General features: G+C 51.8%; 6 protein-coding genes across 6 annotated transcripts; 2 read left to right on the forward strand and 4 right to left on the reverse strand.

Annotated features, from left to right (window-relative positions):
• Positions 1-99: 99 nt before the first annotated feature.
• AFUA_1G17170 (TauD/TfdA dioxygenase family protein) lies at positions 100-1,388 on the forward strand (the record flags this gene model as incomplete). Its single annotated transcript, XM_747992.2, has 5 exons — positions 100-343; positions 391-485; positions 538-979; positions 1,026-1,129; positions 1,188-1,388. Exons 1-5 carry the CDS (start codon positions 136-138, stop codon positions 1,386-1,388), a joined length of 1,050 nt encoding a protein of 349 aa, XP_753085.1. The 5' UTR covers positions 100-135.
• Positions 1,389-1,476: 88 nt separating this feature from the next.
• On the reverse strand, positions 1,477-3,155 carry AFUA_1G17180 (putative pyridine nucleotide-disulfide oxidoreductase AMID-like; the record flags this gene model as incomplete). The annotated part of the gene is made up of 5 exons (XM_747993.3): positions 2,723-3,155; positions 2,334-2,675; positions 1,930-2,284; positions 1,574-1,881; positions 1,477-1,526 (listed from the first exon to the last, which is right to left on the reverse strand). The coding sequence occupies exons 1-5, from the start codon at positions 2,928-2,930 to the stop codon at positions 1,477-1,479; spliced, it is 1,263 nt and encodes a 420-aa protein (XP_753086.2). The 5' UTR covers positions 2,931-3,155.
• A 1,126-nt stretch (positions 3,156-4,281) lies between these two features.
• sidI (putative long-chain-fatty-acid-CoA ligase) lies at positions 4,282-6,402 on the reverse strand (the record flags this gene model as incomplete). Its single annotated transcript, XM_747994.2, has 5 exons — positions 5,860-6,402; positions 5,501-5,798; positions 5,075-5,454; positions 4,693-5,022; positions 4,282-4,640 (listed from the first exon to the last, which is right to left on the reverse strand). Exons 1-5 carry the CDS (start codon positions 6,263-6,265, stop codon positions 4,282-4,284), a joined length of 1,773 nt encoding a protein of 590 aa, XP_753087.1. The 5' UTR covers positions 6,266-6,402.
• Positions 6,403-7,015: 613 nt separating this feature from the next.
• On the forward strand, positions 7,016-22,576 carry sidC (nonribosomal siderophore peptide synthase SidC). The gene is made up of 3 exons (XM_747995.2): positions 7,016-7,428; positions 7,491-8,526; positions 8,577-22,576. The coding sequence occupies exons 2-3, from the start codon at positions 7,993-7,995 to the stop codon at positions 22,332-22,334; spliced, it is 14,292 nt and encodes a 4,763-aa protein (XP_753088.1). The 5' UTR covers positions 7,016-7,428; positions 7,491-7,992; the 3' UTR covers positions 22,335-22,576.
• Positions 22,577-23,683: 1,107 nt separating this feature from the next.
• Positions 23,684-24,700, reverse strand: AFUA_1G17210 (uncharacterized protein; the record flags this gene model as incomplete). Its single annotated transcript, XM_747996.1, has 1 exon — positions 23,684-24,700. One exon carries the CDS (start codon positions 24,698-24,700, stop codon positions 23,684-23,686), a length of 1,017 nt encoding a protein of 338 aa, XP_753089.1.
• A 780-nt stretch (positions 24,701-25,480) lies between these two features.
• On the reverse strand, positions 25,481-27,030 carry AFUA_1G17220 (glycoside hydrolase family 28 protein; the record flags this gene model as incomplete). The annotated part of the gene is made up of 4 exons (XM_747997.2): positions 26,551-27,030; positions 25,932-26,487; positions 25,791-25,875; positions 25,481-25,730 (listed from the first exon to the last, which is right to left on the reverse strand). The coding sequence occupies exons 1-4, from the start codon at positions 26,794-26,796 to the stop codon at positions 25,481-25,483; spliced, it is 1,137 nt and encodes a 378-aa protein (XP_753090.1). The 5' UTR covers positions 26,797-27,030.
• Positions 27,031-27,528: the final 498 nt, after the last annotated feature.

The following is a 27,528-nucleotide window of genomic DNA, read 5'->3' on the forward strand; positions in this document are numbered from 1 at the left end:
AGTCAGTGGAGTGATGGTGTCATTTGATCATTGTCGGGGATTGCCTATCGTAGGTGATATATAGAGTCAATATCCCACGCAACGGTACTTGGACGATCACCTCAACTAGTATTATCAATCGTAGCAAACGAAGAAATGCCATCTATCGCAGCGTCCATCCGAGGCGGCCATGAGCAGGCCCGGCCATCCATCTCACAGCCGCTGGAGTACTCTGGCAGCCTGGACTCCTTCTCTTATCTGGACTTGACACCTGTCATTGGAAGAGAGTATACCGGCCTGCAAGTGGTTGATCTTTTATCATCTCCGGAGCGCGATCGGTTGATCCGCGATCTCGCCGTTACCAGTACGCTACCCGGGTATTCCCTGCAGGGAGTAGAACTAACAGCTCAGTCTCCCAACGTGGCGTCGTCTTCTTCCGCAACCAAGATATCACACCGCAGCAGATGCGCGAGTTCATGGATAAACTGACCGTTCTCGCGGGATGCGTAAGCCGCCCTATGTCCCAGTGACACCGCACCGGTTAACAAACTGCTACAGCCCCAATCCTCCGGGCTGCATGTCCATCCGCTCACCGAAGAAGGCAGCGAACTAGGCGACCAGATCAGCGTCATCAGCAGCGAGAAACAGAAGAAAGGAGGCGGCCTCACCCACCAGCTCAGCGACACCAGCCGCTTCGCCTCAGTTGGCTGGCACTCGGACATCAGCTTCGAGCGCGTGCCGTCTGACTACGCCATGCTCAAGATCCATACCCTCCCCCCGACGGGCGGCGATACCCTCTGGGCGTCGGCGTACGAAGTATATGATAGATTGTCGCCAGCAATGGCGACGTTCCTGGAGGGGCTGACCGCGACGCACGATGCGAGTTTCTTCCATGATGAGGCGAGGCGGCTGGGGAATCCGCTGCGGAAGGGGGTGAGAGGGTCGCCGTTGAATGTGGGTGAGGAGTTGCAGGCGGTGCATCCTGTTATTCGGACGAATCGTACGTCTCCTCTTCCTCGGTCGACTGCATTCACTGACGGTGGTAGCTGTGACGGGGTGGAAGTCCGTGTATGTCAACCGGGGGTTCACTAAGCGGATCAACGGGGTGACCAAGGACGAGTCGGACGTGCTGCTGCAGTATCTGTTCAATGTATGTTTTTGCCTGCCGTTGGTTCATTTTGCACGAGTGCTCGAACTGACAAATCAAGCTGGTCACGCAAAACCACGACGCTCAGGTGCGGTTCCGATGGAATAAGAATGACCTGGCCATCTGGGATAACCGGTCGACCTGGCACTGTGCCACGTACGACTACGCTGAGGCGCGCGCTGGAGACAGAGTATGTAGTCTGGGGGAAGCGCCGTACCTGGACATCCACTCCAAGTCAAGGAAGGAGGCTTTGAGTGATTGAATGTATGATATGATTTGATGATGCTATGATTAATGTGATTTGCCACTATCTTTGAACAAGTTGATTCTCTACAAAGACCTGCTTGTTACTACGAGCTAGGCGTCCATGGCTCCGACAGCCGCATATAATTCCAGCACACTGTCTCTACATTAGCACAACCCTTGACAAGCACGAGGGAAACATACCTTTGTACGCCATATCATCCCCGAACATGGACGCCAGAATATCCTCACCGTCCTTGACTCCGTCCACCGGGTGATACGAGACAGCCGTCTTACCCAGACACAGCCCGATCATTGGGGGAATCTCCTGCAATTCCTGGAAGACAGGCTTAGAAGCGATGCACTCGGCCAACATCAACTGGTGGATATTGTATCCCGCGTAGTGGCCCATGTGCATCGCCGCACCGCAGCGCTTGATACCGGACCACGCAGCCAGGTCGCCGACGGCAAAGTGGTAGTTGGCATTGGCGACAGTCGATGGGAATTGCAACCTGCGTCATTAGCACTCGTCGACTGAAGGGAGTGTTTACCAGACGTACGAGGGCTGAATCCTAACATGACCCTCCTCATCCAAGGCCTGAGGGGGCAGATATGACGAAGTAGGTGTGCAGCGCGACACGGCACTGAGGACATGACCGGCTTTAATGGCACGACCATCCGCCAGCGTCAGCGTCCACACTCGTCCCGTCTTCTCCTCCATCGCGGTAGTATCAACAACGCGCTGCCCCAGGATGAGCTCGACGCCCGTCTTCCGGATGACCTCCCCAACACGGCCCTTGAAGTCGTCCGGCAAAGGCTCAGCGGACAGAAGGCGCTCCCGAGAATGTATCAGCGTGACATGCAGCTGGGGATAGAGCAACTTGATTTCCGTCGCCATTTCCGTTCCCACGGCGCCTGTTCGGCATTAATTAGCCTCATCTAGTCAAATTAGGTGCGAACATACCTCCACCAACAACCACTACCCCCTGGCGAGCATTCACCACATCGGCAGTAAACTCTCTCACCTCCGCCAGGAACTTTTCCCGCGTCCGACTCTGCGGGACGGTGGGGAATACCCTCCGGAGCCCCGTCCCCGCGATGAAAAAGTCGTACCCTTCCTCCCTGATCGTCTGGCTCACCGAGTCCAGTATCGTAGCCGTTTTGCTCTTGCAGTCGACAGCGCTAACACTTCCCCGAATAAAACGCACATGCGGGCACTGGAGAGCCTTGATATCGGCGAAACGCGTCCACGTGTCAGAGGCGAATTGCTCATCGACCAGTGCTCGTGGCGATCCGATTAGATGGTCTATCTCGTTAGCGCACTTAGGTTGTAAGTAGAGGGCAGAGGCGTACAGAATCCGTCTTTCTCGTCTACAAGCGTAATGTCTACTGGGATGTGGTGCTGTGGTGGTTTGATCTCCGTGTCGTAGTTGAAGCGGGAGGGTTGGCCGCGGGAAAGATCGAGGAGGGTGAGGGCTGCGCTGAGGCCGCTGTAGGAGGCGCCTGCTATGAGGACGCGGAAGCGACGCGCGAGGGAGACGAGGTGTTCGTTTGATGGCATGTTCTTTTGTGAGCGTTGCGAGCAGATTGAGGGGTATGGAGGTGCGTGTGGTAGATGGACAAAGGCTGTGGATTCGGTCTGGTAAAGCAACTGCAATACATATAAGGGTCAGACGGTGAGCCGAAAGGTTCGTATTCCCAGGAAGTAAGTCTCTTGGTGTCTCAGTGACAAATCCTTGGGTCTTGGTGATTACGTCCTCGAGTTCACCTATTCTTACTTCATCCCTGCCGTTTCATCTTGTTTTTACTCCGTACAGTATCCTGCTCACCCCATCCTGGCCAGGCGACCCGGGTGCAGTACAACCCCCAGGGCTGCAACCCAACACCCCACCACTTTCCGGCCATTCCTTATCAGATGAGCGGATCGTTCTTGGCCAGTCGTTTATTGCGGGCGCAGCCAAGGCCGGCCAGTGATACTGTTACGCAATCATAGCCTTATTAGGAGAGTGCGTGAAAGTACTCCGTACGGTGGAAGGGTATGCTCCAAGATTGTTATCTGATCCGAATGCTCGAGTAAAGTTATCTGATCGAAGCCCTGCTACGCCACGCTGGATCAGGAAATGAGACAGTCCTGTGCATGCGGATAATCTCTGCACTGTTGAGATGCGGCATTTATCTGCCACCCCACTTGGAGGAGGTCGTTCTTGATTTGTCCTGAACTCGTCATTAAGAATCCTGTGAACCCGAGACTTCGAGTCCGAAGTCGCACGGTGGTAGACTAAGTGGGGATATCGGGTTTCTGTTATCAATCAGAGATGGTCAAGGTGCATTTGAAAATTACAGACACTGGAGTGGAGGTCAGCCGTGACAGGAATTTTTACAACTGATGAGTTCAGGCTTTCAGATTCTTCTCATCCGAGGTAAGGCCAAACCAACAAGACTCCTGTGTGTGCTACCTCCATGGCCTAATTTCCGAAATGATTCTTGGCGAATTTCCCGGCCTTTGTGTGCATCTGCCATGGTCTCCCTAGATGACCCACAAAGCCGAATATCGGATCTCGCTGTGCATTGTATTCTTCCGATTTCAACAGTAAGACTCTACCCGGAGTATTCCAAGGAGACAAGAATTATTTGTATTATTATCGAAATAGAACTTGAAAGTGTCTATTCCGTAATTTCCGGTGTTTGGCCAGGGTTCGCTCTGAATAATTCTGTTTATTGTTCATCAGATTAGATAGCCATCTAATCTGATTGTGCGGTGGGGCATATCCCCCTTTCATTCTCATTTTCACTGCTCACCTGCGTTTACCCAGAGAAAAATTCTCTAAGATTCGCTCAGACTTGTAAAAACAAAAAGGAGAAATAGGTAAAGGATCTAGAGTATATACATTCAGTCATCAGGCAAGACCAGTCTATTTTTCCTTTATTGCTGCCGTTTTTGCCAACCGTCTTTCCAAAACACTCGCTGCAATCTTGCGTAAATCCACTTTCCGAACCTTGCCGCTGCCGGTCACAGGAATAGTGCGGTCGACGCCCTCCTCGCCAAACACAAAGAAATACTGCGGCGCCTTGTGCCGACCCAGCGTTTCCCGCGTCCAAGCGCGGAGCTCCTCATCCGATGGTCTCGCGCTCACGTCAGCAGCCAGTGCAAGGAAGGCCCCCACGACCTCACCGTACTTCTGGTCTGGGATGCCGATTACGGAGGCTACCTCGATGGCTGGGTGTGCAGCCAGTCGCTCTTCGATTTCGAGAGGGTAGATATTTTCTCCGCCTGTGTGGGTTAGATTTGATTTTTGTGCGGCCGGGGAGAGAAAAGTGGATACCTCTGATAATGATGTCTTTGAATCTCCCGGTGATGCTACAGTAACCCTCCTCATCGAAGATGGCTTCATCGCCCGTTTTGAGCCAGGTTACGCCATCCGAGTCGGTGATTAGCGCCTCAGCTGTCTTCTCCGGGTTGTTCCAGTACCCCTTTGTCAGTTGGTATCCGGCAATGCAGAGCTCGCCGCGCTGGCCGATGGGGACGATGTGGCCCTGTGTGTCGATGATCTTGGCTTTAGCGTGGGGCATGACCTTGCCGACGGTTGTAAGGCGTCGCTCAATACTGTCGGTGGTTAGGGCGTTGAAGCAGGTGGGTGAGGCTTCGGTGAGGCCTGTAGTTCGTCAGCTACCGCGCATACACACACGGGACCGAGGGATGCATACCGTAGCTGCTGGTATACTCGGTCATGTTCAATTCCTCAAGCAACCGCTTCATGAGCGGCCGGGGAACAGGCGCACCGGCGATGATCCCCGTCCGCAGGTTCGAGCAGTCAAAGTTGGGTGGCTTTGGAAGACTCAGAATGGCCTCGAACATGGTGGGTACGCCGTGCAGGGCGGTACATTTCTCGTCCGAGATGGCGTGCAGCACGGCGGTGGGATCGAACGTCTCACTGGGGAAGATGATCTTTGACCCGTGGGTGACGACGGCGAGCATGCCCAGCACGAGGCCAAAACAGTGAAAGAGGGGCGGCGGGCAACATAGTATGTCGAACGAGGTGAGGTTCATCCGGTCGCCGATGAAGCGGGAATTATTAACTAGGTTGCTATGACGAATTAGCTGCTTTCATGGCAGTAGCTCGAGGAGCGTACTGATGTGTTAACATGGCGGCTTTGGGATTCCCTGTCGAGCCGCTGGTGAATTGCAGGTTGCAGACATCCGTAGAATGGAGCTCCGCTTCTCGGTCCTGCAGTGCATGGCTGGGGAGCGGTAAACCGCGCTGGATAACATGTTCATATGTGCTGAAACCGCTGTATTGTCCTCGTAAAATGATAATCTCCTCCAACGCTGACGAGGTCCCCTGCTCTTTTGGACGAGGCCCTAACTTGGCTAGTACCTCCTCGAGCGAATGGCGGCCGATGCGTGGAGTCAGGAACAGGAGTCGACAATCTGCAGATCATGCCAAGTTAATTCGGTAAGGATCATCAGGAATGCTGCAGGTAGTACATACCTGTGTGCCCGAGAGCATAATACAGCTCGGACGGAGTATAGGTATTGTTGAGCACCACCAGGATCGCCCCGACACGCGCAGCGGCAAAGAAAACCGAGATATACTGCTCGCAATTACCCGCCATAATCCCTATCCGATCGCCCTTTTGAATCCCCATGGCCAGCAAGCCACGAGCCACCCGGTCCGCTTCATCCTTCAGATCGGTGTAGGTCCAGCGCGCGCCAGTCCAGGGGAAAACGAGACACTCATAGTCGCCGTATTGCAGGCTCTGAAGGGTAAGAAGTTCACCGAGAGTAATATCTAGTAGTTCTGGTTGGGTTGGGCCTTCGACGATCGACAGCAGTTGGGGAGCCTTTGGCGGCCGAAGGTGTGAAAGAGTTTGCTGTAACCGTCGTATAGTTGCCATTATTTTGGTTTGTACGTCGATCGCAGTGTGCAAAGGTTGATTCTCAGATCCAGAATGGACCAGAGGATATTCGTCTTATATTACTAGTGTTGCCTACCAATGAGGACGTGGCCTCGGATAATACACCTCGACTCGGCTTTCGCTGTCTCTGTCTCGGGTCTCGGTACTTGATGAAGAAGGCGTATCCATGAGCATTGTAGATTGACCCAGATCCTAGTATGCTTACTGACACATTTGTCCAGAACGATGAGCTGAGGAGAAACCGGGCCCATGTGGCTGTCTTAACAAGGCTCCACTGGAAAGCCGTTAGCCAATCTGCGCGGGATTGCTCTCCCTAGCCTTATGCCTCGCTTATCAGATTTTTCGCGTAAAGACTTGGCATGGCGAGAGTGTCGAATCAGATAGACAAAGGCAATCCATGTGGGATTACATTTGATCTGATAAGAATGTTCCGGAGCCGGTAAGTCCACGAGTTGCCGAGTAGATATGTCGAAATCCTTCTCCAATTTTACACGTATATCGCTCGAAGACAACAATGGTACCTGTTAAGGTAATTCTGTCACGTCGTTCATGCGTATTTAAAGATGTAACGGAGCTGTAGTATCGCATAAACAGGATTTGTTCTATTCAAGGAACTTGAGGCAGCCTTGCAGTTAGCGATGAAACCCTATACCTGGGTCAAACCTACGCTTCAGAGAACTTGTGGTCCACCGGTCGTGAAAATTTTGAAATGGCTAGATCTATCTCTAAGGCTAGAAACACGTTGTCACGTCACTCGTCCTTCCGTTGAATTTTCTCACGAATATAAGGTGTACCATTTTTTCGCTTGCTGACTCATTGTGGGATGTCCCACTCCACCATAGGCAACCCATGAAACAAGACAGGCTTTTGCTCTCAGGCGTGATAGAATACAATTTCTTGTATTGCAGGGGTTGTGTAGCGGTAATGTCCAGTTATTTAACAGCTATCTTTAACGAGGGTAGCTGCGAGTTTATCTGAATGAATATATATGGCCCTGCAACTGGGGACGACCACAAGATTTGTTTGATTCTATGTTCAAGGAACATAATAAGCTGGCAAAATAAATACTGCTGGGAATCTGAGGAATCCATCAGGTATTATCATAATACACTCAGGTCCAATTACACGCAAAAAAATAAGAGGTGTGTTTTGCAAACTGAACGGTGAGTAATGCTGTATCAATCTAATCAGATGATCTAATCAGATAAATGATCCCGAAACGGGCGCAATCGGAGGCTGGCCTGAAAAACGAGGTGCTTTTTGTTCCTGACGCGTCTTGGCGCGTGTCGTTCCTTGGTCATCACGTTTCTCATCAGCTGATCTCTGCCCAACCTGGCTAACAGCATCCATTTCTGGCTGCCCTTTTGGGGCACAGTCTCGTCGTCATTCCTGTTAGTCACCATCGGGGACTTTCTTAGCTGCTGGACACCCCCACATGCTCCCAAGAGCACCCAATAAGATTACTGTGACCCCTCGGTGGTCCACTCGAAGATTACCAGCGAGGGGCAGTTCTAGCACAGTTCCTGCTCAGGAGGGGCAAAAAAAGTATCTCTGCAGTGTTGATCTTCATGAAATGGTTGCTTTTTCCATGTCTTCAAAAACCTGCGCGGGCCGCTGTGCTGCAGAAAGTCACACTACATTCCAGTGTGCGACTGATTTTATTTATGCCAGGTGTGTGATATTTCCGCCCACAGTCGACTGAAGCAATGGCAGGAACAGCAAACCCCGCCGATGAGGGGCTCACAGGTCCAACGGAAACCACAAACCACATCAACAGCGCGCGCAGTGATGTTGCACTTGGCTCAAGTCTATCTGGGATTGTTCCGATGACGAAGATACCTGCTCTAAACACTATCGACCAGTTTGTTGCCGAAGGATCACCAGACGATCTAATTGGACAAAGTCCCTGGAGAAGGATCGGGCAAGGCGATGTTAGCGGAGAACTCGCAACAGGATTGATCGAAGGCTATGCTCGGTTTGTATCCGCTCTCACCGGTGTCGAAGATGTTGCTTTTGCCGTCTTGTGCCAGGCTTCGACAAGACCCTCGCAGGCTCTGATTTGCGCTTCTGTGACCTTGACCGACCAAGGGAGGGAGGTGCCGTCAGCATGGCAATGTGCAGTGCGCGAGCTCGACTTTTCATACTACAACAGAAGCGAGGTCCAGTTCGCTCTGGATTTAGGCTTGACTGGTGGTCCCGAAAACAGAAAGGCCGGTCTGAGCACTTTGGCAGAGAACGATGTCAGTATGCATCAAAGGCGTCGACAGAAGACAGCTAATGTATATGACAGTGTCTCTCGTTGTACGTTCGGGGTTCCACCGACGGACTCTGCATCAGTTTCACTTATCCAAGGCGGCTGATCCCAGAAGCTGCAGTGAGTCAGCTGCTGAAGACGATTACCTTCCACATAACGCAAACCACTGGATGTCTACAATCCACAGGAGCTTGGCCGGATGATCCAACTCCAGACCTATCTATCCTTAATTTTCCCCCTCTGATGATACCCCCTTCACGAGATCATGATTCTGCGACAATGCCGCGCCATTCCAAATCATTCCTTCTTCATTCTGCTTTTGAGGGCTGGGCCCAGAAAAGTCCAACTTCTATTGCACTAGACTTCGTTCATTCTTTGCCGTCGGCCAGCACTGTGGCGGAGCATAGCACCCTGACCTATGCTGCTCTCAATGCTGCAGCTACCTACTTGGCAATCCATATCAGGAGCCTCCTGTCAGACAATACGCGCAATGCTGGCAGCCGCATCATTCCTGTCTATATGTCCACATCTCCCGAGCTTTATATTTCTTATCTCGGAATCCTAAAAGCCGGTTATGCATTTTGCCCCATTCCCACAGATGCTCCGCCTCAGCGAGTCCGTGAAATTTTTCAGGATATCGACTCCTCTGTAATACTTGGCGACGGCGAGGAACCGTCATCTGTGTCATGGTTCCTAAGTGCAGCCGGTGAGGCAACGTCAAAGCCAACTTGGGTCAACGTGGCTGAAGTCTCTAGATGGAAGCACTTGTCCCGGGAGGATACTGAGATTGCAACCGAAGACCGATTGTTTGAGCCGCCAGATATCGACCATAATGAGATTGCCTACCTTCTTTTCACCAGTGGGTCCACGGGCAAGCCCAAGGGCGTACAAGTCAGTCACCTTGCAGTTACATGTTCAATAGAGTCCCACGCTACAGCCATCCCGCTTCCTGGGACCTCGGCTGGCGATTTCCGGTGGTTTCAATTTGCGTCGCCTACGTTCGACCCTTCTCTGATGGAAATATTCGTCACGCTGAGTAGCGGCGGAACTCTCTGCTCGGCATCGCGGAGCCTGACGCTTACTGACCTTGAAGGAACAATCAACGAGGCAAGAGCTACCGTGATGATGGCAACCCCTAGCCTAGCAGCACTCCTTCGGCCCGCACAGTTGACTACCCTTCAATATTTGTGGACAATGGGAGAAAAGCTCAATCGGACAGTCATCGAAAACTTCACTCAAAAGGCGCACAGTAACGATCTGAATGGGGACTCTGTTCCAGCATTAAGGTTGTTAGTCAACGCATATGGTCCCACCGAAGCAGCCATTAACTGCACATTCTTCGCACCGGTCGAGTATCATACCCGTGGGTCAATCATTGGCGAGCCACTGCCCACATGCTCAATATTTGTCCTGGATCCAGCATCCCATACCCCCAAACCTATTCCAGCTGGTCTTGCTGGAGAACTTGCAATTGGAGGACCTCAGGTCAGCCAAGGCTACTTGAATCGCCCGGAAGAAACCGCCAACTCCTTTGTCCATAGCCCTGAGTACGGATACCTCTACCGAACAGGGGACTTGGCTCGCATTGTCTGGGACGAGAAAGGAGCACAAGTCATCGAGTTCCTTGGGAGAATCACATCTGACCAGGTGAAGATCAGCGGTCGTCGAGTTGAGTTGGGGGAGATCGAGTCTGTCCTTGCCACGTTGACTGGAGTGAGAGAGGTCGTGGCGGTAGTCCCCAAGCGTGATGCATCGGTACAAGGCAGTGAGCAAATTGTAGCATGCATTGTGGCGGACTCACTTAGTGAAGACGCAGCACCGGAATTTGTACGGTTAGCTGATGAATGTGCACATCGTCATCTTGCTGCATATATGTGTCCGTCTTCCTATGTCTTCTTTGACTCAATCCCGCGAACAAGCTCTGGTAAGGTCGACCGTAATTCTATCAGCAGCATGCTGCAACAAGGCAAAGATAGCGGCATGAAGTTCTACATGCCCTCGAACGACGTTCCAGAAGCGCGGGGCATGGCGCGGGCCGAATGGGACCCCCTTGAGGATGAGAAAGCTCTGGAGCTACGTACCCTAGTCCTCGATCTCGTCGCACAGACCACTGGCCAGGATATCTCTGTGATCAAACCCAACACGAGCCTTTACACACTGGGATTGGACTCGCTGGGCTCGATGCAGTTTTTACAGAAGCTGAGAGATAAATCCCTCCACAATTTATCTGTCGGTGATGTACTACAGTCAAATACCGTTAACGGGCTACTCACACTCATCCTGAATGGTAAAACGAATCTAAGAGGACTTACCAATGGACAGCTTGCGGATGATTCACGTATGTCCCTGGCAGAGCACCTGCAAGCATTCAACGACACGAACCTATCAAGATGTGCGAAAAGGCTTAGCATCAGCCCCGAGAGAATCCAGACAGTCCTGCCCACCACAGAAACGCAGTCTGGTATGCTAACGAGCTTCTTACGTACCTCAACCGATAGCTCGTTTGCTACTCGGTCTTACATCTATCATTCTGTGATTTCGCTCGAGCCTCATGTGGACATTGAGCGGCTCAAGAAAGCCTGGGAGTCCGTGATTGCAAGTTATGATTCCTTCCGAACAAGGTTCTGCTGGATTGATGATGACATGGCTCCTTTTGCGCAATGTATCCTCAAAGAAGATGCAGCGTCTGCACCGATGTGGGCTATTAATCATACTTTCGGGGATTCCATGCATGAAGATTCCCTGACCAGGGCGCTTCGAGAAGCCGAAAACACAATTTCCCTTGACTCCCCATGGAAACTATCATTACTCGAGTCTTCAGGTGACAAGGTCATCATATTGAGCATGTTCCATGGTATATTCGATGGGGGTTCGCTGCAACTTCTTTTGGAAAATGTTTCTTCCGTTTATGATGGACAGCTGCCAGCACCCAGAACGTCGTTAGAGCATGTTGTTGTAAACCATTTTCAGGCGAACCAAACAGCAACATCGAACTTTTGGAAGGAATATCTCAACAAATATTCGCCAATTGCTTTCCCTTCACTTACCGCCTACAGACCTCCAGCTGTCAACGCTACCGGCTGTGTCGAAATCACTCCTCGCACGACCCATGACATTCTTAAGCAGCAATCCAGAACAATCGGGTCCACACCACTTTCTGTCCTCCAAGCAGCCTGGGCCTCTCTTTTACTCGCGTATACTGGCACGCAAGATCATGACGTGGTCATGGGAAGTGTGATATCTGGACGTTTTGATCCCGACTCCGAAATCTGTATTGGTCCGACTTTCACGACGATTCCTACCAGGTTGGCGCTTGGCCAGATTCCCAAAGCCGGGGGATTCTGGACAAACAAATCTGTCGTCAATCATTTAGCGAGTCTGAACGCAAAAGCCCTATCCCATCTACAACCGCGTCTTGGCTCGTTAGTCACTGCTGATAGTAAACTTCCCTATGACACGGTTCTTGCCTACCAGGACTTCAGCGCCGGCTCCAGCACCAGTAGTATATGGAAGTCAATTGATCATCCCCCAATGGCGAACGATTACGCTGTGATGATCGAAGTTTGGCCTGCCAGGGACTCGTCATTGACCCTGCGCGCAAGCTTCGCTCTCTCTCAGATGGACCGCGACGGGGCTAAGGTGATGCTTCATCAATTGGACGACATCATTGCATTTATTCTTCAGAATCCGGACGGAGATTTCGAGAATGCTCTGTTATATACCCGTCCTGATCTCAAGGCATCATACAACCCAATGCCCAAGGAGGCAGATGAAGTTTCGGATGGAGATCTTATACATACCAAGTTTGAGAATCATGCAAATTCACATCCAGACGACATGGCGCTTCTATTCAAGTATGACCTCGAAGATGACGGAAATCTACAGAACATTTCATGGACGTACGGGGAGCTCAATGCACGAGCTGATAATTTGGCAGCATATCTTTGCGAGACGTACGACAAGTTGACAAACAAAGTAGTACCCATTTGTATCGAGAAGAGTCCGGCGATGTATATTGCAATTCTGGGTATTCTCAAAGCTGGCGGCGCATGGTGCCCCATTGACACATTTTCCCCCGCACAGCGTCGGCACGATCTAATCAAACGAACTGGAGCTGGAGTACTCCTTGTCTCCAGTGAGGATGGAGAGCAACCTAAGGATGCCATTCCCATCGGTATCGACGTCGTCGATGTTAAAAAATATGCTGATCCCCTGGTGAGTTGGCCGAGTGTCGGCAGATGGAGCTCCAAGAAACTGTCGAGTCCGGCGGGCCTTGCATACCTGATTTGGACAAGTGGAACCACTGGTGCTCCTAAGGGTGTGCCTATCACGCACTCGGCTGCTGTGTCCTGTTTCAGGTCGCTCAAGAAGGACATACCATCCGACGTTTCTGGCGGTGTTGTGCGATGCTTGCAGTTCTCTCAGTACACATTCGATGTGTCTATTCAGGACCTCTTCTATACATGGAGCCTGGGAGGGGTGCTCATCTCTGCAACTAGAGAGATCATGCTTGGCTCGTTCGCAAAGCTGGCGAATACCACACGAGCAACCCATGCGCATCTGACACCAGCCTTCGCTGCTGGTGTGCCGAGGAATAGTTGTGAAACGCTGGAGGTAATTACCATGATTGGAGAGAAGCTAACACAGCATGTTGCTGACGACTGGGGCACTGATATGCGAGCGTACAACACATATGGCCCCGCAGAAGTGACAATCGTCTCAACTGTCCGAGAATTTGGGAACGACTGCTTGAACATTAAGAGCGCCAATGTTGGCTGGCCCATGGAAAGCGTCTCGGTTTTCGTCACAAGAAATAAGCAAATTGTGATGAAAAACGCAGTGGGGGAGTTGGCGCTGGGTGGTCCCCAACTTTCTCCGGGATACTTGGATCAAGAGGATGTCACCAAAGCGAAGTACGTTTGGAGCGAAGAAGCTGGACAGATTCTATACTATACGGGAGATCTTGTTCGGATGCTTGCAGACGGGTCGTTAGAGTTCATGAACCGTGTTGATGACTTAGTAAAAATTGGTGGAATTCGGATTGAATTGAGCGAAATCAGCTTCGCGCTGGGTGGTTGCCACCCACTGGTCGAGAATATCGAGACGCTCTATATTGACCGCCCAGATCGGCCGAGCAAGGTCCTTGTTGCTTTCCTCTCTGCCTCGAATGCGACTGGAGCCGATGCCGGTGATGATCTTCTACTACTCAACGATTCTGCTCTGCAGATTGCTCTCTCCACACGCGAGAAGGCACATACGGCTCTCCCAGCTTATATGGTTCCGTCTGTATACCTCGTGATGAAGCGCATTCCTCGCACGCAATCCGCTAAGACAGATCGTCGCGCGCTGCAAGCTGCATATGCTTCGGTGGATATTGAGGACTGGGAGAATCGGATGAATCCTGAAAACAATGCTACAGGCCACCCGACAGACGACCTAGTGGCATCCGATGCAATGGAAAAGATTGTGCATATGATAGCCTCCCTTATCAACATTTCACCTTCTATTGTAGCTAAAGCGAGCAGGCTTAGAAGTCTAGGTATTGACTCTATCCACGCAATTCGTCTCGCATCAAGACTCAAAGAGGCCGGGTATCGACTGTCTTTCATTGAAGTCATCAACTGTGTCACAGTGCAGGATTTGGCCCGATTATGCACATCCTCTTCCGAGGTTGATGCATTGCCGGCTGCCGAGTTTGATATTAACCTCTTCAATGATCAGTGGCACGACATCGTGGCCTCGAAAGTTGACGGCGAATTCTTCACCGTGAGAGCAACGCCGATCCAGGAGAGCCTGCTGAGTGAGACAATGGGTACTTATAACCTGTACTGGAGTAATCACTTGTTTTCTCTTGACAAATCTGTTGATGTGAAACGATTGAAACAGGCTTGGCTTGCACTTTGTCAGAAGAATGAGGCCTTGCGAACTGGGTTCATACCTGTTGCCGAGGTGAATAACAGCTCTCGCAAGGATGATCTGGACTTCTCCATCTTGCAAGTTCTCCATGATCACCCCACTCTCGATTGGGAGTATGTGATGTGCGAGGATCATGAGTGGGATCGATTGCTTCACTCTCGAATCGAAGATGTCATGAAGGCCCACCAGAAGACATATTTCAAGCAGCCTCCCTGGGCAGTAACTGTGTTGGACAATGGTGTAGAGAGATTTATGGTACTGACTATGCACCATTCTATCCATGATGGACCTTCCTTAGATCTGATCGAAAGGGATCTGCGCTCTGCATATATCGATAAGCCACCCTCCAGATATCAACTTAGGAGCGCACTTTCCAAGATCCTTCCGACAGACGAAATGGCAGCTGAGACCCGAAGATTCTGGAGCTCTGAGCTACAGAAATACTCTGAGCTTGATGCCCCCGCATGGCCGGACCTGACAGGGAAGAGGAAGCCAGAGACCGCCGTACAGGAGCACAATCTTATCTCCGAGCAAATGCGCATGACGGAGCCTCTTGAAAAGCTTCAGTCCATCTCGGCCGAGTTGGGTGTCTCCTCCATTGCTTCGCTCATTCGTGCGGCATGGGGATTCGTGTCTCTGAGTTACCTTGGTGTTCCAGCGGCCGTGTTTGCTGAGACAGTTTCTGATCGTATACTGCATGCTGACCTCGACAATGGCATTGGTCCCTTGATATCCGTTGTGCCAGTGCCATTTGATCCTAAAGGGACCGCCCGGGAGGTTCTTGCAGAACAGCAGCGAATCTCTACCCAGTCGAGGAAGTACCGCCATATACACGCTCGCGAGGTGCGCAGGATGTTAAATCGTCCTCGTGGTGAGCCCTTGTATCCGGCAGTATTCGCCTTCCACCCGGCGGGCGCAGAGGCCGACGGCACGACCAATCCCGGCCTGTGGCATGAGCTTGAGGATCGAATTGGGTTGCACGTGGAGCATCCTATGGCATTCAATGTACTGCAGAATGCTGATAGTTCCCTGGTCTTAGAAGTATTTTCCGATGCATCTCTCATGAGTCATGAACACCTCTCTATCTTTGTCCGTCAGGTCGACAGTCTCGTCAGCGCAATGTTGGCAAACCCAGACAAGGAGCTACGGGAACTCATCAATCACCTTCCCCCCTCACTCAGATCAAAATCGTCGCAGCATGTGTCTGAGGCGGTTAGAAATTCAGTTACCCTCAGTCCAACGCACTGGCTGGAACTCAACGCCAGGGAACATCCGGAGTGGACCGCCGTCGAAGTGGCCAGCAGCATCAGCGCAAGCGGCATCGAGAAGCAAAGTATGAGCTATGGTACGCTCAATGCTGCCGCGAACTGCGTGGCGGCCTTTATCGCTTCTGTGGGATACAAAAATAGAATGATTGCAGTTTGCGCTGGGCGGAATCTTCCGTCTTATCCCGTCATTGTCGGTGTCTTCAAATCAGGGAATACGTATCTCCCAATTGATAATAACCTCCCAAATGATCGGAAAACATTTCTCATTGAGGATGGAAACTGTCCGCTGGTCTTCACTGAGACTGCATTTGCAGCCACATTCTCAGATGTCCCTGAGACGTGCCGTGTGTTGTGCATTGATCATCCCTCCTTTGTAGATTCGCTGGCGGGCATGCCCACCGACAATCGGGCTTACGCAAGTGATCCACAAGATAATGCCTACCTGCTTTACACGTCAGGCTCTACAGGAAAGCCTAAGGGTGTCATGGTGTCCAGGGCGAATCTGTCGGCATTCATCGAATCGTTCTCGGAATTCGTTTGTCGAGTGGCGCCATCCACTTTGGAACTTGGTGGCCGAGGTCGATATCTTGCACAGGCCAGTAGAGCGTTCGATGTCCATTTGCTGGAAATGTTCTTCGCCTGGCGTCATGGCATGGCCTCCGTAACTGCTGAGCGAACAATGCTTTTGGATGATCTTCAGTTGACAATCACGAAGTGGGGCATTACGCATGCCAGCATGGTGCCATCTTTGGTTGACCAGACCAATCTACGGCCTGAACTATGCCCGGAACTCAAGTACCTGAGTGTTGGGGGAGAGAAGATCTCGAAGAGAGTATTGGACACTTGGGCTGGATTGCCCCATGTTGCCCTGGCAAACGCGTACGGACCAACAGAAGTCACTATCGGTTGCACATTCGCCCTTGTTGGTAAAGAAACCACCATTAGGAATATTGGGCCTCCCTTGAGCGCCTGCACGTGCCATGTTCTAATCCCTGGAACCATGGACTATGCCCTTCGTGGCCAGACGGGAGAATTGTGTTTCACCGGTGACATCGTGGGCAACGGATATCTAAACAGGCCGGATGCGACCGGGTTTGTGCAAGGCCCTGACGGCGAAAAGATGTACAGGACCGGTGACATTGGTCGCTTGATGAGCGATGATTCTGTGGAATATGTTGGTCGAGGCGACGACCAAACCAAGATCCGCGGGCAGCGTTTGGAACTTGGGGAGGTCTCAGAGGTTATCCGTTCCTCTTCTCCTGTTCAAATCGGCGTGGTCACCACGGTTACCAAACACCCTGGTCTCGCGAGACCGCAGCTCATCTCGTTCATTGCCCGATCTGGTGACAAGAGCCGTCAGCGCAGCGGAGATGCAACCATAATTCACTCTGACCTGGCGACGTTGGGCAAGGAACTTCGGGACGCCTGCCAGCGGAAGCTGCCAGCCTACATGGTTCCCGAGATCATTCTGCCTATCACCTTTATCCCACTGGCCCCGATGTCAGGAAAGGCAAATATCAAGGAGCTGCACAGCATGTTCTCAAGCTTGCCTCTCGCGAGCATTCTACAAGGAAACAATCCAGGAACCAGCGATACTGCTGCTTTTACTGATCGGCCTTTGTCTTCCGACGAAGAAGCTGTAGTCAGCGAAATTTGCGCTGTGATCAAGGTTGAACGCGAGAATATCAATCCATTAACAAATATCTTTGAGATTGGCTTGGATAGCTTAAGCGCAATCAGCCTATCGGTTAAGCTTCGGAGGATAGGATATGACGCTACTGTTGCCCTTGTGATGGGCAACCCAGTCGTCGAGCAGCTTGCTCAGCTCCCCAGAAAGTCAACCGAGGCCGTGGCGGATCCGCACAGCTCAGACTTGACGAAGAGACTCGCTGAGCTCGAGACAGAGTACCACAAGGGCTATACCCGGCCTGCGAATTCTGGGCAGGTAGCCGTACGACCATGTCTTCCTCTTCAGGAGGGCCTCGTTGCACGATCCATCAACAGTGAGGAAGACCAGCTCTACGTCAACCATATTGCTCTCTCATTCGGGCCCGGTCTTGATTCTGGGCGATTGAGGTTTGCATGGCAAGATACTGCTGACAATAGTGAGATCCTCCGGACTTGCTTTGCTCCTTTGGAGAAGGAGATTGTTCAAGTTGTCCTCACGCCTGGTGGTGCAATTTCATGGACGGAAGACGAATACGACAGCCTGGAGGACTGCATCAAAGAGCAAAGAGCCAGGCAGCAAGAGATTTCTCGCGGTATCATTAAAAATATGACAGATGTCCCTCCAGTACGATTTCATCTAGCAACATTGTCATCGAAGCGTCCGTTAGTTTTGTTCATCGCAATTCATCACGCTCTCTATGACGGCGAATCATTCTCGATGCTCCTGGAGGACGTTGCAGCGCGTTACGTAGGAGAGCCTGTGACCCGGCGAGGTTCGCCAGCCGCTTTCATCGACCACGTATATGGTCAGAACCTGGAGAAGGCCCAACAACACTGGGTGAACGCGCTGAGTGACTGTCAGCCTACAATCTTCCGTGTCGATACCGGTGTTGTAGAGGAGACTACCTTCATAAACCGAAAGCTTCACGCCGGCCTAGCTAAACTTGAACGGCATTCAGCCGACTTGCACACCACTGTTCCATCTCTGATGCAAGCCCTGTTCGCGCTTCTCCTGGCTGATAGAGTCAACTCGTCCGACGTCACTTATGGACTTGTACTCTCTGGTCGAGCTGTGGCAGTCCCTGATGCAGAATCCGTGCTCCTGCCTTGTATTACAACCATTCCGGCTCGATTGAATACCAGTGGCTTGAAAACCGTCTCTGATGTTGTCCGGTCCGTTCACCAATCAACTGCCCGGTCTCTTGAGTATCAGCACACCTCTCTGCGTCATATCCAACGTTGGTTGAAGTCGGAAAAGCCTCTTTTCGACTGTCTGTTCTCCTACATCCGAAGCACACCAGCACCCAAGAACACTCTCTGGGGACAGCTAGAGAGTACCATGCCATCCGAGTACCCGCTTGCTGTCGAAATCGAAGCGAATAGTGAGAAGGACGAAATGTATGTTCACTGTGGCTTTTCGCCATCGTTCGGTTCGGCCGACCGCGGGCAAGAATTTCTTGAGAAACTAGACGCGTTGTTATCGGCTTTTCTGTTTGAAGATGATATTGCATTGGACAGCTTCAGCCTTGCTAACTCTGGGAATCCCGGCTCACGCGCAACTGAGGTCAAATGGGACGCAACAACCTGGTCTGCGACCGAGACGAAAATTCGTGACCTCACTGCTACTTTCTGTGGACTTGACGTGGTGAACGTGTCCAAGGGAACGTCATTCATTAGCCTCGGTATTGACTCGGTGACGGCCATCCAGTTTGCACGGAAACTCCGCGAGCTGCAGTTTGAAATCGTGCCGTCAGATATCATGCGCTTCCCTTGTGTTGGTGCTTTAGCCGAACACGTAGATGAGCGTTCAAGTGAGGGGCGGCAGTCGGCACGCGTTGGAGACAAAAAGCCCAGAGTTTCGCTTGCTGCTCATCGTGACAACGTACCTCTTCTTGATGATGGAGATTCCGTGGCAGCAATATTTGAAAGCACGCCCCTGCAAGCGGGCATGATAACTCGGACCCTGGGATCTGACACTCAGGTTTATGTACATCCTCACATTGTTCGACTTACCGAAGGTGTTGATATTGATCGTCTCAGTAAGGCCATTTCAGAGGTTGTTGCAAAAAACGATATTCTCCGCACCTCGTTCCACCCCATCGCTGAGAATGGAGTGACCTGGGTTGGTGCGGTCCACACAAATCCTCCTCTACAGTGGAAGGAGATCACACTGCCTTCGAACGCGGATGTCATCGCGGAGCTAACCTCTCTTTACTCTTTTCGGGAAGTCGCCGATTTCGAGACTCCACCAGTCAGGTTTGTGCTAGTGCATCGCAAGAACGAGAAACTTTTCGTTGTCATCATGCATCATGCTCTTTATGATGGTGTCTCACTGCCTCTTCTCTTTGAGGAGTTGGCCGCTACTTACCACGGCCAAACTACGGTAGGTCGGCCTCAATTTTCTGAGATTGCCCACTACATCGTGGAAGGTCAGAACGACTCTTGTGATTTCTGGACGAAGAAACTGGCTGGCTATGAGCCTGTGGAGATTCCGGCGCTCTCCTCATCCGAAGCTACTGAGCGCATGCTTCTTTCAGAGCGCAAAATCGGCCTTGACGTGGAGAAGGTCGTTGAGAGTTGCAAGTCCATGGAGGTAACCGTTCAAAGCGTCGCCCTCTTGGCATATGCAAAGGTCCTCGCTTGCCTGGGCGGGAAACGCGATGTTGTCTTTGGTCAAGTTCTCGCTGGACGCTCATTACCAGTTCCCGGTGCCGACCAGACTATTGGCCCGCTGTTCAACACTGTAGCTCAGAGGGTCTTGTTTGAGCCAAAATTTTTGAGCAACCGCGAGATGGCGCAACGAGTCCAACAACTTACCTCCGAATCACAGGCTTTTCAGCATGCGCCTTTAAAGGATGTGCAGAGGGCTCTGAGGCAGGAACATGGCATGAACGCCGCCTCGCTGTTCGACACACTTTTTGTATTCCAGAAAAGTGCAGATCTTACAACTGACACGCCGCATGAGCAGCAGATATGGACACCCTTTGAAACGGAAGGATACGCCGCGCAGGCTGAACATAAACTCAATGTGGAGATAGATCACGGTCGGGAGGCTATTATCGTCAGCGGCTCCGGCGACGGACGCTACATTTGCCAACAGGCGCTTGATGAGTTCATGGCGGATTTTTGTACAGCATTCCAAGATATCATTGAACATCCCAGCAGATGCGCCACTGCTGCACCAGAGCGGCTGGGAGGCCTGCCACTCCGACTGTCTAATGCTGAGGAACCTGAACGAGGTCACAGCGAGTCCGATGCTCCTGCACACGAGTCGATTATTCGTGACGTCCTCGCTGAAGTCTCTGGCGTTTCAGTCGACAGCATCACTCCAAGCACTAGCATTTACAACATTGGTTTAGACTCATTGTCTGCCATTCGAATCGCTTCCATTTGTAGAAGCAGGGGATTAAAGGCGGGTGTGGCTGATGTTTTGCAAGGAAATACCCTGCGGGGTATCAGTGCACGGATTATATCACCCGTCGAGGCACCCATCCAAGCTCGGGAGCCCTTGATCAAAGATCATGAAGCCATTGAAAAGGCGGTTCTTCAGCGGCTCGGACTAAACAAGGATGAAGTCGAGACTATCCTGCCCTGTCTCAGTGGGCAGCTGTACCATCTTGTCAGCTGGCTAAAATCCGGCCGAACCTTGTTCGAACCTGCGTGGTCTTACTACAGCATTGAACGTATCGATAGTGGGAAGCTTGAGGAGGCGTGGAACCAGCTCCGTCAACGACATCACATTCTCAGAACTTGCTTCGTGGCGACTTCACCATCAATGGCTGTACAGGCCGTGCTTAAAGACGCGCCACAGAACGCGGAAATCTTCAAGGTCATTGAGTCTCCTGCATGCATTGAAGAAGCAGCAAAAGCCCAAGCTAGGGAAGAGGGGCTGAATCCATCATCTTTGTTTGTCCCTCCTGTCCGCCTCCGTCTTTTGAAGGCTAGCGACAAGGACGGAATTCAAATATTCATCAATCACGCTGCATACGATGCATGGACCATGCCGATGTTTGTCTCTGAGCTCGCACACCTCTACCGCGAACAACCAGTCGAGTCAACCCCAGACTTTCCATCTTTTGTCGAATACGCCACGCGCTCCCTCCGAGAAGTCGACGAACAAACCTACTGGTCTTCGCAGGTCGGCTCCAGCCTTCCCACGCTCATCAAGCCAACGAACCAGGGACTTCCCAAACAATTCTTTGTCGGCGTATGGGAGAAGGTTCAGAACCTGTCTCAGCTAGAAAGGGCCTGTCGTTCCGCATGCCTCAGTCTGCAGAGCGTCGTCCTGCTAGCCGTATCCCGCTCTCTCGCTAGAACCACCGGTGTCCAAAGCCCCACTATCGGCTTGTACCAAACAGGTCGCTCTGCCTCGTTCAGTAACATCGAGAATCTCTCCGGACCCTGTCTAAACGTTACACCATTTACATTCCCCAGCCCCGGGGCAAAAGCTGAGAGCAACGCGTTGGACGAAGTGCAAGCAATTCAAAACTCTCTTGCTGAACGCGTCCTCTACGAGCAGAGCTGCCTCCGCGATATCCTGACCAACTGGGCCAGTACGAAAGGCAAAGGACCACTGTTCAACACCTGGGTTAATCTCCTCTGGATGCACCAGCCCTCTACTCGAGGTGATTCGAAATCACACACAGATCTCGATCTCTTCCAGCCTCTGCGGATCGGTGTGCCAACGGACTTTATTCCCGCTACCCCGTTGCCGGACCCAAGCGGGGAGACGACCTCCATCTCGGCGTTGGATACCTCATACCTGCCTGATGAGAATCTGTATATTGATATTGGGCCTGATTATAGTACCGATACCATCGGGTTTGGTGTCCGTGTCGAAGGCGGACTTTTAACTGAGAAGGAGGTGCGTGGGATGGTGGATGACGTTAGTGGTGAGATTGAGGGGATTATGGCTGCCATACAGCAAGGAAAGTCTCGCTGAGAGCTGTGAGCTATGTTTTGTATGGTTATGAAGAGAAAAATGGGGGGTCCAGAAGTGCACTGTGCCGAGTGTGCTGACTCCATGATCATGATCGTATTGTGCTGAATAAAGCAAGATAACGGAGAAGCACACACAATAGATAGAATTTCAATGTCATGTTCAGATGTTTCACCAGTCTAGATGACCGACTAGAGTATGTCCATAACCTTAGAGCCACGAGTGGAAGAAATGAATGAAACGTGAATGAACTCCATTGATCATCGTTAATGCGAAAGGATATCTAAATCTGTAGATCCACCTAGACGAAGCTAATATTTGGGTTTCGAGTTCAGCTACACCCTGGTGGTTCCATTCTCCCATAGATTCAAAACTAAGCTCCAGTTGCAGTCTCTTTATTCAGTTTATCACATGGAATAACAGAAGTCATCGTCCCCTCTGCAGGATATCCCCCAAAACGCGGTGCATCCACCTTCCCATGTCAATAACTGAGGAGCAGAGAGAAGATGTGCATCCCGTGCAGACGGTGAAAATCAGACCTCTGACCTTTCGCGGTACCAACGACAAGTATGATTCGCACATGCAACTGTCGATTCATGCATCCTGCGACGGGAAGCTTGTAATATCATTGGGCCAAATCCATTCCAGAATATAGTCGCGGCCAAGCACGGAAAAGGGGGCCAGTTCGGCCACGGGACAAGCAATCGCTGTGCGAGTTCGCTTGATGTCGAGGACGCCAGGTCGAGGATTGGAGGATCTGGTCACTGTGAAACCATGAAAAAGGTGAGTCTGGTAAGCATTTCGTACAAATAATGGAGGGGCCTGGGGTTGCAGTTCTGAGGCTGGAAAAAGTCTGGAAAAAGTCTGAGACTGGCGAGACGCCTGGTGGATTGGGATGACAGTATGGTATTGAATATGCTCTCCGCCAGGTGATCATCCATGACGGCGTTGATGTACAATGCTCTGGCTTTCCGCACCATGGCAAAGTCGTACCTGGAGAGATAGTCCGGTATAGTGGAAGGATCTACATTGTCATGAGGGTCACCTGCACTGGGGAAGTAATGGAGCTTTACGCAGAGATGCAATAGGGAAGAGAAACGACCGAGTGCTTTGTAAACTTTTACCTCGGGAGCTAGACCTTGCACGCGGTGGACGGTGAGGTGCAGCTCTCGGAGGACGGGGCACTTGCTCGCAAAACGGGCGATTGCCTGCGCGTTATAGTATGGACGTGTCTGTCTCTGCGTGAGGACGTCGTGTTGGATATTGCGTGTGTCTAGTCCGAGGCTCAATAGGGTGGCACCGTGTCTGGACAAGACCTTGCTGATGAAGGATGCGTTGCGGTTGCCGACCAGCTAGAGACCCTTGAGCGGTGGCAATGACAGCATCATCTCTTCCACTGAGCGCCAGTACCCGACGCTTCTCCTAGGTGTCTCCCGTAGGTTGAGTTCGAGCCGTTCCAGACGCTGAAAGGACGGTGCAACCGCGCCAATCGTTCGAGCGAGGGTGGTGTTATTGATACGGCCGATGCTCCATGTACGGAGACGTCTAATATCGGTCTTCTGACGCCATTGATTGAAGCGCTGGACTGACATCGTGGTGTTTAGGGAAAATGACAAGGTATCGAGACGGGCAATGGCATCGGATGCTCCATCAGTCGGCTCGAAGCGGTAGATACGCTGGTCGACAAAGTCAACCTCCGGTACCAGTACGAGATCGACTTTTTTCAAATTTGAGGCCACGGATAGCGAGCGCAGAGTGGCTGACTCGATTACCTCGTTATTCCCGGCATTGCTGTAGTAATAGCAGCGGATCGTGTGGAGGCAAGGCGAGGTGACCACAGTCATATCATTATCGCTAAGACCTTGGTATTTCCAAGCTTGGAGATAGAAGTAAAGCAGGTTCAGCTTGCAAGAAGGGTGATATTTGTGTAGAGCATCCAGGACCTCTTGCGGGAAGCGCAGAGCACGAACCCAGTTCAGCTCTCTCAGGTTCGACACGGCCGCGATGAACCTGGCGAGCGAGGCATAATCGGGGGTAGTCGTTTCTCCACGACAAAGTCGGAAAGTATGCCTCTGCCAGAGCTCGCGATCGAGGAAGTTATCCAGCATGATGGGTCCCTCCGCATCTTCCTGCAAAGCAGCTAGATGGAGACTTCGCTTCCCGCTTCGCCCGACAAGGTCCAGACGACGCAGGTATCGCAGGTATTGCTTGCGCAGGGGATGCTTCATCAGCTGTTCCACGTCTTCTTGGAGTTGCGGGGTCGTCGTAAGACATAGCTGCAGTTTTTCGTACAGAAAAGGCACGGCAGCCTGATACCAGGTATGGTTCACAAGACTCAACGCTTGCAAAGTCTCCCTGCTGGTTTCCATGGCCTAGATAGCTCACGTCAGTGGACGCATTCAGTCAGGAAAGGAACACTTACTGATGCACATATCATGTGCTTGATCTCAAATGGAAGGTCATCCATGTTTGGGAATCTGGCAGATGAAAGGAGGACGGAGAATTGACGGTGAGTGATCTGCCTTTTATATCAGAGAATATCAAGAGAGAGTGAAGGAGTACGCACTTTTTCCCATTCTTACACCCTTTTCCGCACCTCTTCTTCTGTCCTCACCTCCCTTCACACGCTTCTATTGAGTGACGGGCTTGTTCAATGAAAGTTGCACAGGAGTGCCATCAAGTTTGAGAAAGTCACTGAGAAGGGCAGCAGGACCTGCTTAGATGACTTCAGTGCTTCCCAAAGTTACAGTAAGGACCAATATTCTCAACCTGGAGGCAATGTACTAGAAGGATACACTGATCAGCGCGCCTTCCATAGCAGCCAAAATGAAGAGTGTTATCCACCAAGTCTGTCTCGGAAGTGATCTCCCGCTCTCTGAGTCGTGGCATTATCCAACCACACAGAAGGTTAAGAGCATCATCTCATTGACTTTCACGAACCTCATCAGGTTTGTTGCTCATGTCAGTTAGACGTCTACTGTATCAACCCTACAGAAGTAATACCAACCACACAGTCGTGGACATATCGTAGTCAACACTCCTTCTGGAAATACATGTAGCTTCACTAAGAAAGTGTAATATGTATAGATCCTATACCTAGCTAGAGAATAGACCAAATGCGGGGCCAGCTATCGGCATATCCACACCATCTAGCATTGGGCAACGCTAGGAACGTTCTTGCAGCTACCATAGGTCTTCCCGCCGGTAACCTCGACGCTCTTCCAGGTCCAGTTCGAGCAAGCCCCACTGCCGCAGACAATAGCAATATTGTACCCGCTTGACGCCACGGCGCCTTTACCACTGATGTTCTGCATGGTGAGGTCGGTGATGGGGATGCCGGACGTCGGGTCGCCCTTGAGATCGCCGCCGTCGTAGTTTTGCTCGATGAGGATACCGTACCTTGGCAATGTTAGCTTGATAACCGTCATCTTTTATACGAAGAAGCCGAGGAGAGCTGACTTGCGGATGGAGCTCAGGGTGATGCCTGAGTAGGTGACTCCCTTGATTGTGCCAGTCTTCCCTTTGGTGGCCTTGATGCGGAGACCTGCTTCATGGTTAGAAGTTTACCCTCGACAAGACAACGGGGGGAGGTGATGGTACCATTGTCGGAGTTGGTCACCTGGGAGTTGGTAAAGGACACATTCTCGACAGTATTATCAGACCGGCCACCAACGCTACCAATCGACAGGCCATGGCCACCGGAGCAGAGCCCCCCGGTAAAGGTGATATCCGTGCCGGAGTTGACCGCGACACAGTCGTCCTGGTTGTAGACCTTGGCGCCTGAAATGATAATGTTGGAGCTGGATCCAATATCGAAGGCGTCAGTGTTGTGGCCGCCTTGGGTGTCTCCGGCGGAATTGTCGATCGTTATGTCGGTGATGGTCAGGCCATCGCATCCGTTGATGCTGACCGCCTGGACGGGGGTGTTCAAGATGTGCAGATCGGTGATGGATGATGACGAGGTGAGATCGTGCGCGGCGAAGAACTTGGGCTTCGTCTTGCCGCCGTTGCCGCCCTGGCCGTCCCACCAGCGGGCGCCGTCGGGGTTCAGCGTCGCCCCCGACGCGCCCTTCACCTTGATGTTCTTGCCGGAAATCTTCAGCAGTGGACCGGACCACTCCTGGTAACCCCAGGTTGTCTCGCCCTCGAAGGTGACCTGGAGTAATTAGACTATTGCCTCGACGAATTAGGGGGTTGGTGTCGGAGATGGGGTTCGTACTGTGGTGCCATCCGCCAGATCGCTAAGGTCCAGCGTCGTGCCAGCCGGAACAGCCACGTTTGACAGGACAATAGTGGAGCAAGCCTTCTGAGAAGCCATCGCAGCAGCGGCGCCGTTGGACCCGGAAAACGTGCAAGGTGCGCGCTTCTCCAGAGTTGTGGACGGCGCAACTGGCTCAGCCGCGGGAGAGGCAATCACCTCGGCCGCAGACGCGAGGAGAACAAGAGAACCCATCAGTTTCAGCATTATGACTGCGGTGACGTCCCAAAAGAAGTGTGTTGTTGATGCCTTGGAGAGAGTCACTGCTCCCTCGGCCGTTCATCCCTTATATAGGGCATATCATGGCCTGTACCAAGTGGCCTCGTTTCTGGCATTGATGAAGAATCCAAGTGCTCCTCCATCGTTTCTCCTCCAATACCGCATCATAGTGCTCCTCTAACCCTGCTCTATTGGTGGTAAATATATTCCTGCAGGAATGGAGTGACACCTAAGCAATATGAAGAACGCTTATGAGTCGGAAGAAAAGCCCAAGCACTTCCGTGCAGTGGCTTGTGCCCAAGGGAAATGCGAGGAGCAACTAATCGGAAGAGAGAAAACGGCCAAGTAATGCACTCCCTAATGCGGGCCATATTCAGGGTCTCTTTACCCCTGACGGCTGCCTCGGTGTCTCGGAATGTCACTTACCCCAGACCGGCGATGTCGCCTATTTTTCCACCACTCGATTTACCGTGAGCGGTTTCGGCAATTTCAGTTGCAGAATGGAGGTCTACCTGAGTCTAGCAATATTAGGCATGGCTGCAGAGGCTCACTGTGCCTTCGAAGCACGGTTTGCATCAGCCAAATATCCCGCATCGAATTGGTAGAACTAGCCTAGCATCGGTGAAACACGACCGGACCTACGCAAGTTCCGTCGAAATGATTATTCATATCAGCTACAGATAAATTGAGGAGCCTGCCAAACATCAGGATGATCAAGGA

This window comes from Aspergillus fumigatus, chromosome 1 (genome assembly GCF_000002655.1).
Source record: "Aspergillus fumigatus Af293 chromosome 1, whole genome shotgun sequence".
Lineage (NCBI taxonomy): Eukaryota > Fungi > Ascomycota > Eurotiomycetes > Eurotiales > Aspergillaceae > Aspergillus > Aspergillus fumigatus.

Bases quoted from the DNA above. Each gene is read 5' to 3' on its own strand.
- sidC (XM_747995.2), top strand. From the start codon at position 7,993: ATGGCAGGAACAGCAAACCCCGCCGATGAGGGGCTCACAGGTCCAACG. The intron at 8,527-8,576 runs GTCAGTATGCAT...TGTATATGACAG, and splicing joins GCACTTTGGCAGAGAACGAT to TGTCTCTCGTTGTACGTTCG.